The sequence below is a fragment of the Halichoerus grypus genome, chromosome 10 (genome assembly GCF_964656455.1).
Source record: "Halichoerus grypus chromosome 10, mHalGry1.hap1.1, whole genome shotgun sequence".
Lineage (NCBI taxonomy): Eukaryota > Metazoa > Chordata > Mammalia > Carnivora > Phocidae > Halichoerus > Halichoerus grypus.
In genome coordinates this window covers 116056842-116075337 of record NC_135721.1, presented here as the reverse complement: position 1 = coordinate 116075337, position 18496 = coordinate 116056842, and the positions used below count along the sequence as shown (strand labels likewise).

The window sequence follows — 18496 nt, the reverse complement described above, 5'->3', positions numbered from 1 at the left end:
TGCTTCTCCTTCTCCCTCTGCCTGCCGCTCCCCCTGCTTGTGCTCTCTCTCTCTCTGTGTCAAATAAATAAAATCTTAAAAAAAAAAAAAAAAAGTGGCCTGGTTTTCTAATTTGCTGTTTTTGGCATACGGGGCTAGCACCAGACAAGTCTACCACACAAGTCTTCCCAAAAACTTGTTGTGGGAACTTAGTCCCTGATTTTCTTGCTCAGTTGTCTCCTCACTTTCTGATTTGGAAGATTAGTTCAATTTTGGTGATAGTCATCATGTTGTTCAAAACCGGGCTCTGTGCTCCAGAGCTGAGATAGAACGCAAAGGTAGAGATTTGGGGTTAAGAGGAAAGACGGTTTTATTACTTCCAGGCAAAAGAGGCTGCAGCAAGCTAATGCCTTCAAAACTGCAGACTCGCTCTGTGTAAAAGGCTGAGGGGTTTATAGGAAAATACAAGGTCTGGGCGGTTTGGATAGAAATCTGGTAGTACTGCCAGCCCTATTGGTTATGTCTTCAAAGTGGTTTCATGACTAATGCTGGCAATGGCCATCTGAGTCTCATTCCTAAGTATACTTTGAGGTAAGCAAGATGTCAACATTGATGCGGAGTTCCTGGAACAAAGCATTCCACAGAAAAACAAGTGAAGGGAAGAGAGAAGCTTTAAGAATGAGGAAGAGCGGGGGGAAAATTGTTCAGTTTAAAGTCAGTCTTGGGGTGCCTGGGTGGCTCAGTCGTTAAGCGTCAGCCTTCAGCTCAGGTCCTGATCCCAGGGTCCTGAGATGGAGCACTGCATCGGGCTCCCTGCTCAGCGGGAAGCCTGCTTCTCCCTCTCCCACTCCCCGTTTGTGTTCCCTCTCTCGCTATGTCTCTGTCTCTCAAATAAATAAATAAAATCTTTAAAAAAAATGAGGACTGGTGGGTAAGGCTCCTGGACTGAAATTTTTATTTATTTATTTATTTAAAGATTTTATTTATTTATTTGACAGAGAGAGAGACACAGCGAGAGAGGAAACAAGCAGGGGGAGTGGGAGAGGGAGAAGCAGGCTTCCCACGGAGCAGAGAGCCCCATGCGGGGCTCGATCCCAGGACCCTGGGATCATGACCTGAGCCGAAGGCAGACGCTTAACGACTGACCCACCCAGGCGCCCCTGGACTGAAATTTTTAAATGGGAAAAAATAGCAGGTTTCGGTTCTGCCAGGGCATCATCAACAGAACCGTGCACTACTTTGTGGTCCATTTCATCCTCAAAACAATCACGCGAAGAAGGGACTATTTATTCCCTTTCGCATAAGACTGAAGAAAAGTAACTTGCACAAAGTCCCGCAGTGAGGGTTCGAACCACCCACTCTTAACCCAACCCACGCCGCAGCGTCACTCTCCTTAGGCGGGGTTAGTGCGCAAACGTCGCACGCACAGACTCAAAGTTCCTCTCGCCACAAATACCCGCAACTTCCGGGAGATCGCCCAAGAACCTCAGCGCGCTTGCGCCACCCCGCCCCGTGACGTCTCCATTCCGTCCCTCCCCTTCTGGAACGCGGAGGTGCTGAGCGGGCTGTCGGCCATTTTGTGAAGCGGCGAAAGAGGTGGTGGCTGCTGTGGGCTCCGGGAAGCCGTTCGGGCTGGGGCTGTCGGCCGCGGGGCGGAGGCACTCGCGCGGGGGGTAACTCGGGTCTGGGTTCGGGTGCCGCGCAGCTCTCCCCGGTAAGACTCCCGCAGCCCGGAACGGGCGGGGCTGTGCGGGGCTCGAGCCGCCCCTTGGTGGCCCGGGGCGGGGCTTTCGGAGGCCTCCTAGCCCGCCGCAGCAAGCGCCCCACACAAAAGGGTCGCGGCATGGCTGCGGGGGGGCCTGGGGAGCCGCTTGCGCCTTTGAAGCCTGAGAGGATGCGGGAAGGACGCAAGAGAGGATGAGCCTGCATACCGAAGTGGGGACGAGGCCAAAGGGAGGATGCCCCCGTGGTCTGAGAGGGAGGAGGCCACAGCTGGGTGGCCCAGCGGCCTGCGAACTAACGGGGATTGCAGTAAAAACACACCTACATCCCGAATGAGCGAGATTTTCTATGCTTCCCAAAAGGGACAGAGATTGTAACTACATCTCTGTGGCCCGTAGTGAGGAGATAAACGTAGTGAAGACACTCCCTCCATCCGAAGTGGAAAGGAGGCTCCTCTGGCCTAACAGGAAAAGGGGACTAGAGTCTGGACACACCTGTGGGGAGGAAGCTGCAGTCGGTACACTCCTGTGAGTCTAGGAAGGAAGTCTGAGAACTGGCCGCCTTCGTGGTCTGAAGGTGGAGGGGCTTGCAGGGAAATGCTTCCAAGGCTCAGCGCTGGGCGGGGTTTACCCTCGAGGGTGTCGGCGATTTGAGAAGCCGGCCTCTGTTGTGAGAAAGGGGGTGAGTACGCCTCCCAAACCTCTGAGAACAGTAGTAAGATGCCAGGCCCTTGATCCCCAAGCAGGGAAGGAGCTGCAAAAAGCAGCACCTTTACATATCCCTTGGGAGAGAGCCTCCAGCACTGAAAGAGGAGCAGGCTCAATAAGAGGTGGAGGGTGGGTGCTTTTGATCAGTGAACGGAGTTTTCTTTAGTGGAGGCTGGAGGTTTTAGTTGGCAGCCACGTGAAATAGGTGGGTGGGGCTTTGAGAATCTGCAGTTAGTGTCGGGGATGGATACCAGTGCAGGAGGCTTAGCTGCCAGATTGTAAATGCATGGACTTCATGTGTGCATGTAATGTGTACTTTATAGTGAAAAATATCAGCGGCTCCGGTGAAGATAACTTTGGGTTATTCAGCACAAAACATGCTGGGAGTTTTGTACCCTGACCTGAAGGCTCCGTAGGAGAGGTTTCTGGACTCAAACTGTCCTTGACTCCTGGATTTCCAGAGATGATTTAATGTAAATTGTGGTAGTTGTCAGGAACCATTCTGTATTATTCAAGAATAGTGTAATTTCAGTCAGTATAACCTGAGAAAAAATGTAATTGCAGCTGAGGGATTGTTGAAGGAGGGACTTGTGACTGGAGTGTTCTTAGAGCTTCTTGCTTCAATGGTTTAAAATCGTGTAGTTTTTGTAAAATGCAGTATTAGTAAAATGAATTGCATTGGACTTTGTTACCTAGTTTATATTGTTGATGTATTTCAGAGCATTTGCTGTTCAAAAATGTCCTACAAGTCTGGACATACGGGCTGATTTTGTTTGTTTTGTTTTATAGAAACGTAATACAAGACTGGTTGTACTCGTTTTTGAACTTTGGTGGTTTTGACCGAATAGACCATTTCTGGATTTAGTGGGAAGTAATTGTGTTCAGGCATTTTCCAAGAATATTAAAAAGTTGGGAAGAACTGTTACAGGTGGTTAAAATAATTTTATGGTAATTTTTTTTAGAAAATGAAATGTTTGGCGTGTTTATATAAAGGTTGAGGACATGCTCAGTATTATTGCTGGAAATTTTTTTAACGAAACGGAATGCATTTTATATCATCTTTATATGCTCGATTAAATACTTATTTTGTTTATGGATTGTAATGCATAATTTGTGTTTGTGTTCATATCTGTTAGGTGAAAAATGTGAAGCTTTAGAAACCATTGTGGTAGTTACTTGGAACCTATTGTTATGTGCTAATATCGGCATACTTCTGGCTTCTTTCACTTTCTTGTGACATGCCAAATGTTTTGATGATTGCATATTGAGAGTTTGGGGGTTGTTGGTACAGTTTTTAGATGTGAAACTTGATTTTGTGGACCAGTGTGTTCCAGGTGCTGGAATCCAGTGACAATGTTCAAAACGTTTTTATTCCATTTTGTAGAGAGCCACTCCATCTTTCGGTTTAGATGAATATTTTCTTCTATAGATGTTGTAGAAAGAATTTCTAAGTGTCAGTAATTGCACAAAAGATGCTCTTAGATATCTCTCTCTAAAATCTAGGGACTGTCGTCCATTTCTATATCTCCTGTCCCGGCCACAAGTGCTTAATAAATGTTCGTAGTATAAATGAATGTTGTTAAATGTTTAGGTCAACTAAGCAGAAAAATAACTTGATCTAATTTATAGTTTATCAGATTTTACTACCACCACTCATACATTTTGGTTTGCAGCGAGTTTATTTCATTAAGTTTCAAGCAACCTTTTAAGTCTTAAGACCAACAGTGAGGGTGAATATGGTTGGCTAGGTTAGAAGTGATACTGTTGCTTTTAAGTTTAAATCAAGATAATGAACATATTTGTTGGCATTTGGGGGGGGGATTGAAAAATAACTTAATATTATAGTCTTTTTGGCAGGAAGAATATATATCTTACTTAGAAATGTCTTTTGGTTTGCCACTTTTGAGAACTCTCTGGAGGTTAATGGGAAAGTTGAATAATGAGCTGTCTAAAGGATTTATGTCCCTCAGTGTCAGAAGAATTGTTTCATTAAGAATGATCCCAGAATCTGAAATGTGATTCATTTGGGGATGGGGACAAAATCAAGTGGATGAAGCTGTGTTTTTTTCCATAATGCCTACCATAATATGATTATGCGGCTTATAGCATTGTGCCCATTATGATTGGTTCTCTGAGGTGAATATTTGAGGGGTGCTGGTTTTTGTATTTTTTCAATCTAAAGAACTTAGCTCTGCTGTACCCTGGTTATTGTTGATTAAAGACTGACAACAAAGTTAAAATTCACTTTTTGATGTTTATCACCAGATGAAGAGTGGAAACGGTTAAGTGCAACTGATTTGTGCTTTGGCTTCCTGATAAAAGAGGATTGTTGTCAGACATTTTACTCTGAAATTCCAAGTGATTGAAATGACTAGTAAATAATACGCCGTGTCATAATAATATGCTGAATGTTCATAGCAGATATTTGTAATCTGTTCATGTATCTGGTATTTCTATAGCTGAAGCAAAGCCACTATGTTAGGACTAAGTCCTAACAAAGTGGAAAAGTATACTAGAGCAACCTTTTGTTTTAGATCTTCTGAAATGTATCAGTGAATTTAATAGCAAATCAGGCCCATTTTCTCCTTTGTACCTTTATGCTTTACAAATAGGTAAAACATGTGTTTTAGATTGTTTTTGTTGCATAGAACTGTTTCAGTCTTACCGTTCTAAAATTCACCAAGTCTTAATGTGGTTGGAATGGATTTTTCATTTTGGGATCCTGCATTCTGTTGCTAGCTGACATTTAGAACACAGGAATGAGTAGTTCCTGGAGAACAGTGGTGCCTCTATCAAATTATTGTGCTCTTTACAAAGTGAGGTGTTGAAAACAAAAGTACTACTACAGTTCTCAGTTTCTATTTACTTTGTCCATTTGAAGGGAGAAGTGTAACACCAAGAGTTACAAAGTTCTAGCTTCCAGCCTGAACTTTCTGCGTACTTTTCTTTGGTATGGGTTGATGTGGGCCTTCTTCCCCTTTGCTTAAATAGAAAAGATTCATGAGTTTATTTCTAGATTGATTTTGTACTTTAAATTGAACAACGTAAAATTTGAGGCATTTGCCGAATTCAGCTGGAATGTCAACTTTTTCTTGTGGAATGAGATTTTCCTTCTTGTTATAGTAATTTCTGGCAACCGTTTAGAAATTTTTGATAGTAGGTCTAGTGTGTTGCCTTTGGGTGTAACTGGCTGACTCTAAACTTGTTCGTATCCAGATGGACATTTGGAGGCTTCTTGGGTCTGGAAGGGAAGAGGCTGAGGAACCTGTTTCCCTTACCTTCAGGGCACATATCCTGGCCCCATACCAGACCTTTTGAATTGTAATCTCCAGTGAGGGATCATCTGTTAATCATAAATGCTTAACTAGAAAATTACTGTGGTTCTGTTGGTTATAGAGTCAAACTTGTACATTTAGAAAATATTACAAAATTCATGCTCTTCCTCATTGAGCATAGCCTTTACCTAAAAGCAGGCTTTTTTGTGTGTTTCATGTTTCCCTTTGTGACCTGTCAGATAAACTTCTAGGTGTGGCTTTTAAATAGTTTTAAAACTCTTTAGACCTAATTAGAACTGATTTGTACAACACATAAAAAATTAATACAGTGCTCTGGGCTTTTGAAAGCATTGCTTATGACATATGTGCGTAGCTTTTGTGACAAAACAGTCTCACTCTTCAGTAATTTGAGTAGTTGTCTAGAAGATGTTTAGCTTGTCCTTTAGAAAAAAATTGGAGTAACACCGAAATTTTTTAATATGTTTTACTTTTTGGTGATGACTATTAAGCTCACAGGTGGTATCTCGAACTTGAAAGATAGTTAAAAATGAGCATCATTCTAAGTAGTGTTCTGTTGGTAATCTTTATACTTAACAGTGATGATTTTCTTCTGTTTCTCTGAATTAAAAAATGATCTTTTTGAATGTAGTTGTTTAATTATTTGGTCTTATATATTGCTTGTGAATTGTTCACAACCTCACCAATTTGGGAGAAATTCCAGTAAGAGATGAGTGACTCGTTTTTACTTTGGGGAGTCTTCTTAATATGCCAGACATTTTTAGGGAATTTTTTTTTTTACAAGTTTCTTGGAACAGTTTGGTGTTAGAAGGTAAAGAAAGCACTTTTCCCTAAGATTTCGAACCCCAGTGGTTTTAAATAGGAATTAATCATTATAGCCTGAACTTTCACTTCATTTATGTTTCTCAGTGCTTGATGCTATTTTGGTACAAAGGAAAATATTTTGAAAGAGCAATTGCAAGAATTTCCATAAGAACCCTTGAATTGATGACTTTGTCATTTGTCTTGGAACTGTTTATGTGTGAACTTGCGCTTTTCATCAAGTGTTTGGTGGGACCTGAGGAAATAGGTTGTAGTTGGACTTGTATTAATGGAATTTTCTGGACTGGTTTAATCATCAAGTGAAAAAAGTAATTATCAGGTGTGAAGCTGAGCTTTATGACTGTTTTAGTTTTTAATTGATTCATTCTTGGACTAAGTTATGGCACATTCTTGATGTATGTAAATATATAATGTTTTGAGAGATACTCAAATTTGAAAGCAATTTGAAACCAAGTAACAAGTATGTGTGGGATTTTGGTACATGTGTTTCTTTCTTTCTTTCGTTCTGTTTTTTTAATATTCATTCTAATGAAGTACTCTGTGGTGGTTTCAGACTCGCCTTCATAATATACAGTTCAGTGTGGCCTGTGCGTGTTGTTTTGTGTTTCCTGCATTGATTTTTGCCTCCGTTTATTCTCTATTGCAGTCTAAAAGTTGGTTTTAATTGGTTGCCCACAGGATTGACTTGGCCTCTACTTCTTGTTAAGAAAATACATCTCTTGTTTTATCAGGTAAGAGATTTTGAATAGAGGGTTTGTTTTTATACAAAATAAAATGAGACAGCTTATTTAGTAACATGAAAATATGTGTAGTAACTGACTGAATTGTGGGGGATTTTCTTTTTCTTTTTTTTAACAGTCTTATCTGAGGGATGGGGGTGGGGTGGACTGGGTGCCTTGAACAGTTGTTGCTTTCTTCGGGGTTCAGTTTTATATGGATGCATTTCTTCTGCTGAATTCCTGATTAGGCAGTAAGCTGTTTTTTTTCCTCAGGGTAGCATTCCAGACTCATTACAAATATAGGTGCTTGTTATTGGTATGGTTTTTTAATATTCCTTAGAGGTAAAGGTGTAGATAATGGGTCATACGTTTTAGAGTACCTATTTTGACTTTAGATGGAACTTTAGTGATTGGAATCTAACCCTCTTGTTAAATAACAAAGGTAGGCTCAAGATAGTTGAAATGACTTACCTGTCAAACAGGCACTTGGTAGAAGAATAGCATATCTTATTTCATATTTTTTCAGAACCTAAAAACTGTTTTTCTCTTTAGATGGCTTTATGAATAACTCTTGTGTTCTTTGGTTTAATCCTCAGCCCTTTTCTAGCTGGTAATCTGGGCAGATTTTTCAATATCATGTTTTCATTTGTACCTTGTGCAGACTTCACTAAAGCCCTTCTCTTAGTAGCAGATGGTGTTTTGAAGAATTACTGTGTATGTCTCTTTAGCCCTGTGTTTAATTTTTGTGTTCTTGGGACTATATTAAATTCCCATTTTACTGTCCCAGTGCAAACTAACATCTCTCTATCTCTCAAGTGTTTGGGTGCCTAGATTACTTACCCATGATTGAGTGATAAAGTGATCAAGCATTTTTTTGAAGTTGAACAGGAATGCTGTCTTAATTTTGCATGTAGCCAATATGCTACAGACAGTAGGGAATGAGAATTTGATTTAATGTCTTGAAATCTTCTTGATGAGCTTCCATATAGACTGCTAAATAGTCGTAAATAAGAAGAAAAGAGTTTGTTGGTGTGATTTATTTTTTTTTAGTATTAATTTTTCTTGTTGACTCTTGCAAACCAAAAAGGAAAAGCTTCCCTCCTCCCCCAAATTTCTAGTGTTTTATAATGGTCTCACAAAGAGCATTTTCTGTTTGCCAGTCCATCTTTCTTCATTAAATTTGAAAGTGGCTTTTATTTTTGTGTATGTGTGTGAGAAAACTATCAAAGCCAAACAGTACATTTCTGTTTTGTGTACAGCAGTCATATTCGTTGAGATATAATTACAGATTTTGTTTTATCAAATTAATATTCACACAATATTTAACATTGAAAAACTGCTTTCATGGAGTTAGAGGATTCTTAGAGCTTGCAGTAGCTCTTTTAATGTTCCTGTTTGGGAAGTGATAAAACCAAAGCTCATATCATTTATAATTTTTCTGAAGTCACAGAACTGGTTTAAGAGGTTTATATTTAAAAGTTGATTTTTTTTTTTTTAATTTTATTTGTCAGAGAGAGAGAGAGCACAAGCAGGGAGAGCGGCAGGCAGAGGGAGAAGCAGGCCTCCCTGCTGAGCAAGGAACCCAATGCAGGACTCTATCCCAGGAGCCTGGGATCATGACCTGAGCCAAAGGCAGCCGCTTAACTGACTGAGCCACCCAGGCGTCCCTAAAAGTTGATTTTTAAGATGGCTTGGAAAACACCCCATGTTGTTGATCACATAAATTTCAAATTAATATTTTTTCCAGTCCCAAGAATTTGTTTTATATCACTTTACAAAGGGCTTCCCTTGCATTTGCTCTTGGAAGCCATAAGAACTGAAATACTGAAATTTTATTTAAATCGGGGAGAAACTTCTCAAAAAGAAAAAGTTCAGAATGAGACTTTATTTAAGGAGACCAGTGGGCTCCCAGAAATACCACAGGAGTTATGTTGAGTAAACACTATAACAGTCACTGAATAAAGTTCATACCCTTGTTCTTTTTAAAACAAAAGCAAAACCAAAAAATACCCTTTTTTCGTTATCAGCCTTCTTTGGGAAAAACGAGACTTTTTTCAGTGTGTATGTGTGTGTTGTTTCTTTTTTTTAATGGTGAGTTTGGAAATAAGTCATTGGATCTGAGTTTTAATTAAAACAGCTATGGTGAATGGCACTGCAACCAGGTTCTACTTTTTGGCGTGATGAATATAGATAACTAAGATTTTGGCTATTTTATTCAGTATTTCTTTTGGATTCTTTGTATGTATTAACCTTGTCTGTAATAAATAATTCCATATATAGTTTTCTTTAATAAATAGAGCTGTAATGCAGATTGAAGAGTTTTAGGTTGAATATGGAGTCCATTCTCTTTTGAGACTTGAGTCTACTTTAGTGTTAAGTATTATTTGTAATTCATTAGTATTCCAGGTTTCTCTTTCTTTTTTGCATTTTGAGATTGAGTCATATAAAATGACACTGATAATTCTACAAAGTTGTCATGTTTATAAGGAAAATGCTAAGCCACTTTTAAATACTAACTTTGATACATCCTTTGCATGTTTTTCCCCTGCAGATTGTTCAACTTTGTGTCCTGATTTGACTTACACATTTCTTTTAAATCTTACTGAATAATTAGTGGTCTGAATGATGCAATTGGTGATTCTACTTCTTATGGTGGTTTTTTTTCCCTGAAACTCTTGAGTCATGGGACTGAACTTCTAATTGTTTACAGAATTAATGCCTTTTGGAAGTTGAAATTGTCTAGGTTTTACATTGTAAATGGCACATAATGTTCAGTTTTTAGGATATTCAAATTAAAAAAAAACCTGCATTGCTTGTGATAGTTTGAGGGTATATTTGAGGGCCTAATATGGTAGCTGGTCATTCTTGTAGTTAAAAACTTGGTGTGATAAACAGGAGTCTGACCTGGCCGTTGCCTTTTCTCATCTGCAGGTGTGTGTGGTTTCAGCGCAGCATGGCTGTGGTCATCCGTTTGCAAGGTCTCCCAATTGTGGCGGGGACCATGGACATTCGCCACTTCTTCTCTGGATTGACCATCCCTGATGGGGGCGTGCATATTGTAGGGGGTGAACTGGGTGAGGCTTTCATCGTTTTTGCCACTGATGAAGATGCAAGGCTTGGTATGATGCGCACAGGTGGTACAATTAAAGGGTCAAAAGTAACACTTTTGTTGAGTAGTAAAACGGAAATGCAGAATATGATTGAACTGAGTCGTAGGCGTTTTGAAACTGCCAACTTAGATATACCACCAGCAAATGCTAGTAGATCAGGACCGCCACCTAGCTCAGGAATGAGTGGCAGGGTAAACTTGCCTACAACAGTACCTAACTTTAATAATCCTTCACCCAGTGTAGTTACTGCCGCCACATCTGTTCATGAAAGCAACAAAAACATACAGACATTTTCCACAGCCAGCATAGGAACGGCTCCTCCAAATATGGGGGCTTCATTTGGGAGCCCAACGTTTAGCTCAACCATTCCGAGCACAGCGTCTCCAATGAACACAGTCCCACCACCACCAATTCCTCCAATCCCAGCGATGCCATCTTTGCCACCAATGCCGTCCATTCCCCCAATACCAGTTCCTCCTCCGGTACCTACATTGCCTCCCGTGCCTCCTGTGCCCCCTATTCCCCCAGTCCCTTCTGTGCCACCCATGACCCCACTGCCACCCATGTCTGGCATGCCACCCTTGAACCCGCCACCTGTGGCACCTCTACCTGCTGGAATGAATGGCTCTGGAGCACCTATGAATCTGAACAATAACTTGAACCCTGTGTTTCTGGGTCCATTGAATCCTGTTAACCCTATCCAGATGAACTCTCAAAGCAGTGTGAAACCGCTTCCCATCAACCCCGATGATCTGTATGTCAGTGTGCATGGAATGCCCTTTTCTGCAATGGAAAATGATGTCAGGGATTTTTTCCATGGGCTCCGTGTTGATGCAGTGCATTTGTTGAAAGATCATGTAGGTCGAAATAATGGGAATGGATTGGTTAAGTTTCTCTCCCCTCAAGATACATTTGAAGCTTTGAAACGAAACAGAATGCTGATGATTCAACGCTATGTGGAAGTTAGTCCTGCCACAGAGAGACAGTGGGTAGCTGCTGGAGGCCATATCACTTTTAAGCAAAGTATAGGACCTTCTGGACAAACCCATCCCCCTCCTCAGACACTTCCCAGGTCAAAATCGCCCAGTGGGCAGAAAAGGTCAAGGTCAAGATCACCACATGAGGCTGGTTTTTGTGTTTACTTGAAAGGGCTACCATTTGAAGCGGAAAACAAACATGTCATTGATTTTTTTAAAAAGTTGGATATTGTGGAAGATAGTATTTATATTGCTTATGGACCCAATGGGAAAGCAACTGGTGAAGGCTTCGTAGAATTCAGGAATGAGGCTGACTATAAGGCTGCTCTCTGTCGTCATAAACAGTACATGGGCAATCGCTTTATTCAAGTTCATCCAATTACTAAGAAAGGTATGCTAGAAAAGATAGATATGATTCGTAAAAGATTGCAGAACTTCAGCTATGACCAGAGGGAAATGATGTTAAATCCAGAGGGGGATGTCAGCTCTGCCAAAGTCTGTGCTCACATAACAAATATACCATTCAGCATTACCAAGATGGATGTTCTTCAGTTCCTAGAAGGAATCCCAGTGGATGAAAATGCTGTACATGTTCTTGTTGATAACAATGGGCAAGGTCTAGGACAGGCATTGGTTCAGTTTAAAAATGAAGATGATGCACGTAAGTCTGAACGCTTACACCGTAAAAAACTTAATGGGAGAGAAGCTTTTGTTCATGTAGTTACTCTAGAAGATATGAGAGAGATTGAAAAAAATCCCCCTGCCCAAGGAAAAAAAGGGTTAAAGATGCCTGTGCCAGGTAATCCTCCAGTTCCAGGAATGCCCAGTGTGGGAATGCCCAGTGCGGGAATGCCCAGTGCAGGAATGCCCGGTGCGGGAATGCCCAGTGCAGGAATGCCCGGTGCGGGAATGCCCGGTGCGGGAATGCCCGGTGCGGGAATGCCTGGTGCGGGAATGCCTGGTGCGGGAATGCCCGGTGCAGGAATGCCCGGTGCAGGAGGTGAAGAGCATGCCTTCCTGACTGTAGGATCTAAGGAGGCCAGCAATGGGCCTCCATTTAACTTTCCTGGTAATTTTGGTGGGTCGAATGCCTTTGGGCCACCACTCCCTCCTCCAGGATTAGGAGGGGCCTTTGGTGATGCTAGGCCTGGTATGCCTTCAGTTGGAAATAGTGGTTTGCCTGGTCTAGGACTGGATGTTCCAGGTTTTGGAGGTGGACCAAATAATTTAAGTGGGCCAGGATTTGGAGGAGGCCCTCAGAATTTTGGAAATGGCCCTGGTAGTTTAGGTGGCCCCCCTGGCTTTGGAAGTGGCCCTCCTGGTCTTGGAAGTGCCCCTGGGCATTTGAGTGGGCCACCAGCCTTTGGGCCTGGCCCTGGGCCTGGCCCTGGCCCAATTCACATTGGTGGTCCCCCTGGCTTTGGATCTAGTTCTGGAAAACCAGGACCAACAGTAATTAAAGTGCAGAATATGCCCTTCACTGTGTCTATTGATGAGATTTTAGATTTCTTTTATGGCTATCAAGTGATCCCAGGCTCAGTGTGTTTAAAATACAATGAAAAAGGTATGCCCACAGGCGAAGCCATGGTGGCCTTCGAATCTCGGGATGAAGCCACAGCTGCTGTCATTGACTTAAATGACAGACCTATAGGCTCAAGGAAAGTAAAACTTGTCTTAGGGTAGCTGTTCACATCAATTCTTTATAGGGTAGATTTTCATAGTGCTGTGATTAATGCATCCAGATTGTTTTCCTAGTATTTCCAGGTTAGAACCTGTGGATTGTTTCAATTGCATATAGATTGGTTTCTATAACATAGAGCATTGGTTGACTGTTTACAGAAGACTCACTACCAGGATAAATACTGCTGTATGTTACAGTAAAGCTGTCTGGAGAGAACACAAAAATGATTTTGGCGTACCATTAGAGAAACCATTTGTAAAACACAAATGACCACATAAAGCTTATCAAGGAGTTTAGATTGGTTTTGTTTTATACCATATGGGATGAAGAAAATAGAAATGTCAATAGAGCTCATTAAGGGTGCTCTTGCCAGCTGCTGAAAAATAGAAGTTGGCTACTCTTGGAATTTGGTTTAAAGCTGGACAGATTTGCTTTGTTATAGGGTCAAAGCTTTGTCTAAAGTCCTCATTTTCTTTTAAAATTGAATAAAATCTCTGTATACAGATTCACTGTATGTACCTTTATTGCTTCTTGAGGGTTCTTGCTGTATAGACAGTCCTGCTTCTGAAGTTGCTGCTTTTTTGTTTGCCTAATTGACTCATTTGTAAATGAGCAGAACTGTTTTGTTGTTGTTGTTGTTGTTTTAATATAAAACTCCACACTTGGTTTGTCCTATAACCTTGAACTTTGATTTCTAATGTCACACTTAAAACTGTGTGAAATAAGTACTTTTGCCACAAAAATAAAATATGGAGTCCTCTACCTACCAGAGCCTTTTTGGTTTGACCGCCATGTTTTAGTCTAGTCAGTTTAAAAATTGTTCATGTTGTTTAGATGGCTTTGAAAACCAGAAACCACTTCTAATCATTGTTTAAGATGCCAGATTTGAAGTCCTGTCCATGATGGACTAATGTTCTGGCAATTTCCTTCTGTCCCAAATTTGTGTGAAATTTTGGCCTGTAACTAAACAAAGAGGGTCCATTTATAAGAAAGAGCATTATATCTAGGTTTTTTAAAAACTGAAGTTGAAATTGTTAGCTTTGTTAGCAGTAGTGTTATAGAATAAAAGATTCATAAGCTGTTCCATAGATGTGCATTTAATCCTGTTACTTGGAGGCTTTTTGGTCTAGTTGTTTGATCAGGAGCCTGTTCATAAAAATTCTTCATACAGAGTACAAGTGCAGCTGCCAGAGGGGAGAGAATTGAGACTCCTTGCCCTTTCATACTCTTCTTTGGTATTCAGGACACTAAGGCAGGAGGACCACATGGGTTCTGGTTGGTAAGTGTCCTTGTCATGAAAACATTTGCCTTACAACATCCTGCTCACTGCTACAAAAGGCTCTACTTATGGTTACTTTCCTTCTTAGTTAAAATGCTCTAAAGATGTGTCACATTATATTATAAACATATGGAATGGGAGATTGGTGAGATATCATGAAAAACAAATTTTGTCTTTTACATGGGCCTCTGTCTTGGTTTGAAATATCCCCAACATTTCCTGCAAATCAATGTACTTACAAAGGGGTCAGCCTTTTAAAAGAAGTATTTCCTATTAAAGAAAATAGTGCCTTTTTGGTGTTGCAAGTTAGTGGAACACTGAAATACAGCGTCTCGTGTAATTTAGAGTTAAGAGTGGCAGCAGTTTCATTGCGTGATAAGATTTGGAAAGCCTTTTCATCACTACAATCTTAGAGGATTGACAGTACAGGATTTTTTGTTTAGGGAAAGGATTGTTTAGACTTTCAAAGAAGACATGGCTGTGTTGTGGGTCTTTTGACAATTCATGAATACAAATTTGCTTTGACAGATCACTAGATATTGCCTCCTCAACTAAAAAAGCAATATGATGTTTATATATGCTGTTCAATTAAGTTTTCTGTTAAGTAATCATTTCTCATTCCAAAGACCAAGTGCAGAAAACTTCAGCGCTGCTTGGGAGTCTTATTTCAACTGCAGATTATTTTCCCATTGGAGAGCTGACTATTTTCATTTTAGAAAAATGGGTTGTTTGAAGATGAAAGCCTTTTATCTTTTTTCACAGTTTATTTTGGTTATATGTTCGTACAATCTTATTAAATATTTCATATACTTTATTGCAACTACTTTGTTATTTCTACATCTTAGATAAATGCTGAAAAGGAAAACTTGATTTCATTGTTCATCAAATTAAATAAATTAAGAAAATAGTGGTTTGTGTAGAATTTGGAGAGAACTATGTTTCATATTTGGTTGAGTCACAACAGTGCTTCTCTCGTTGTGAAATGTAATTAAATGCTTTGCCCTCTGGAACTTGATTTTTGTGTATCTGAGACTTATTAATAGAGTGCTAACTGCTAAGCGTACTGTTCATCTTGTTATGGGCATTGGAGTTTGAGTTTAAAAAAAATTCTTGAAAATACGTTCTGTGCAATCACTCATACCTCTCTTCCTGCAAACTTTCTCAGAAAAACTAGGTTTGGGGTGAAAATGAATTTATTTTCTCATTTGCTTTGTATGGTATGAAGGATTTGTAAAGCTTTGCTCAAAGTTGTGTGCATTTGTAAACACTATCATGATATTTTCAATTTTATGTGTAAATTTTGTCTTTGGTGACTGACATGAATGGAAGAGAATCTTTTCCATTAGGTTTAATTCCTCCCACCCCCTTGCCGGGGTGTTTTTGGATTTTTTTAGTTCAAAGGATTAGAGATATCTACGAAATGTATTTTATAAATAAGCAAATTTGTAAACTTTTTCTGAACTTCAGTGAAACATTTAGTTCACAAGCAAAATTTGGAGGTGTATTCTGTGTTTAATACTGTAGTTTGGATGTACAATTATTAGTGGCTTAAAAAAAAAAAATGCAACACTATTAAGTGAAATGTAGGTCCTAGCTTTGTGCTCCAAGTTGTCAAAGCATCAACCGTGAAAATTTCATTAGGGAAATTTTTATTCAAAATTTCAGAGAGTAATGTTCAGTGTAATTAGGTCAGTCTTAACCCACTGGATGAAAATCTAGGGCTGTATATGGACATAAGCAAACATACCTTGGATAAAATAAGGATCCATGAAAGCCTTAATCAAACTCAAAGTCCTTTTTATTGGATTCTGTCATTGTGTACAGGTGTGGGTCAAATGTTTAAAAATAAATCCACTCATCAATTTCAAGAACACTTAATGAGTAAAGAAACCATAAAGTTGCTGCTAGTTAAATCTGTAAAGAATTTCTAGCAGTGATCACTTTTAAAACTTATTTCCCACTCTTGCAAAATTACCACATTTAGTTTTACTGGCAGTTCTATAGTAGTCCAAGCGTTAGAAACCAAACACAATAAAATGATTCATTGCCAATATGGCCACAACATTGCCAGCAAATACTGCCGTGGCATCATTCAGCAGAGGTTTTTGTTTATAAAGATGAAGTCTTGAATACTGTTCAATAAACTTGTCACAAAATAAAAGAGGCTGATGCTTTTAATGCTTTACACAAGAGTACTCTACTGAGCTATACCATCAGGTTTTTTGTTGTTGTTGTTGTTTTTTAACTCCTACAAATATTTTGTGCCTTTGGAAAGGTGGATTTGGTGATCTTGGAGGTAACCATTGTTGCTATCCTTGTCTGCTAATGCTCAAGTGTGGAAAGAAGATACCTGGAACGGCAGGGAGGAAACTTGATTCTAGGTCAAATCTGTGGTATCCACCTTTTCAGACTTTTATCTTGTATGCTTTGCTAGCAAGCCACTTCGTTATGTGGACTCAGAAAGAACCAGAAACCAGGTGCTCCTTTTTACAGAAGGTGTCTTAAAGGAGGCTATGAATTGTCTTTTTAAAAAACGGATTACTTTAAGAAATGGGAAAAGAAATCTTCAGAATACATTGTCAATTGCACATACTTCTAATTAGAGCTTTTTCTTTTTTGTTTACTTACTCTTGCATTAGTATGTATTTTGAGGTGGGGAAGTGGGGAGAGGAATCAAAAATACTGCTGCTTTCTGACATTAATGTTCTGGTTTTGTCCCTTCCACATTTGTTCAACTGCTAAAAAAAAAAAAGTAGCAAATGAAAAGTTTCCATGAACTCCAGAGTCCTTTTTAAAAAAACCTGGATTGGAGTTGCAGAGAAATTAGTGGGCTATTCCTTTTAACCAAAGCTCTTGAAAAATATATATAACTTTTATCTCTATCATGAGTTTTTAGCCTGTATTTGAGTTTCAATACCCAGGTTGTTTTAGAGGGGTTTAGACTTAAACATACTTAATTCCAGGTGGTTGCTGAACTGTTCTAAAATTATGAAGGTTTGACTAAGCATTTGAAAAATCGCAGAGTGAAATCAGCTGCCTACAGATACCCAGAATGGCCTTTACCATCTTAAAAGGATAGACTGTATGCTAATAATATGTTTTGTTTTCTTGCTCAGGAGAAAACTCTCACTTTAATTCATTGTTGTCTGCTTTCCAGTGTTTTACAACAAGAAATGGTTTATCAGTTATGAGCATCGCCACCATTCTCCTTACCCCGCAAAAGTAGAGCTTTTATAGGATATGATAGAGTCCAAACTTACGACTGAAAAAATTGCTTGATTGCAGTTTTGTCTTTTTAGTATAAAATTTGATAGATCACATTGACTTACTCTAAAATTTCTGGAATGAGTGTATTCTGGTGGTGGCACAGTTCTCTGATGCTGTAGTGACTTTTCTGGAAAAACCCTTCTGTCCGACAGTATGAGCAAGTTCATCTCTTAATGGTGCCTGTTCATGTAAATGTTAATTCTTTATTGTGCTGTTACTGGATTTATTCTTGTTGCCTTGTGCTACTTTGTGCCAGAGGATCTCACAAGCATCTTAGAATATGGCTCCTTTTCTGGATCAACATAACTAACAACGAGCAACTAAGGTGGCACTGCTTTTCTACATACTGCTCTACTACTGAAGAGTCCAGAAGGGGCAAAAAAGCCACTTGGTGAAAGCATTCTAGCCCCAGGGGCAGAAGGGTAGCACTCTAAAAATCTGGGGGCAGCAAATAGTGCTGGGGAAAATCTCATTAATCATTATCTTTTAAAGATTTTTTTTTTTAATTTATTCATTTGAGACACAGAGATAGAGCATGAGCAGGGGGAGAGGCAGAGGGAGAGGGAGAAGCAGGCTCCCCACCAAGCCAGGAGCCAGACGTGGGGCTTGATCCCAGGACCCTGGGATCATGACCTGAGCCGAAGGCAGATGGTTAACCATCTGAGCCACCCAGGTGCCCCTACCCATTATCTTTTAATTCCGAGAGGCCCAGGGACCTTCCCCTAGTGAAAATGTTGATAGTTAAGTCCTAGAGACTAAGGAAACACCAGTTGTGGGTTAAATGACACAGCAGACATTGGAATTGGCATCCCAGCTGTACCAGACAAGTGGATTCTGATTTTAGTAGCTTAATATTTGAGGTCATTTTTCCTGGTGAGCCAGTGGCTTGCTATTTCATGTTGAGAGGAGGAGGAGGTGACTATTGGGGAAAAATAGAGCC

General features: G+C 40.0%; 2 protein-coding genes across 9 annotated transcripts in view; both read left to right on the top strand.

Moving 5' to 3' along the window:
• Positions 1-1491: 1491 nt before the first annotated feature.
• The window catches only part of CPNE1 (copine 1), a 35229-nt gene continuing 18224 nt past the window's right edge, over positions 1492-18496 (top strand). Inside the window, exons 1-2 of one of the 8 annotated variants that reach the window (XM_036084386.2) lie at positions 1615-1693; positions 7202-7254. Coding sequence is in view for 1 of the 8 variants with exons in the window: in XM_036084382.2 (XP_035940275.1) it covers positions 11976-11990 (15 nt within the window). In the remaining 7 variants the exon portion in view is untranslated. Of the gene's footprint in view, positions 1694-2360; positions 2383-7178; positions 7255-10177; positions 10317-11862; positions 11991-18496 lie in introns of those variants that run through there. The other 7 variants (XM_036084388.2, XM_036084387.2, XM_036084389.2 and 4 more) reach the window with 7 other exon arrangements.
• RBM12 (RNA binding motif protein 12) lies at positions 10196-15304 on the top strand. The gene has a single exon (XM_078057139.1). It carries the CDS (start codon positions 10196-10198, stop codon positions 13010-13012), a length of 2817 nt encoding a protein of 938 aa, XP_077913265.1. The 3' UTR covers positions 13013-15304.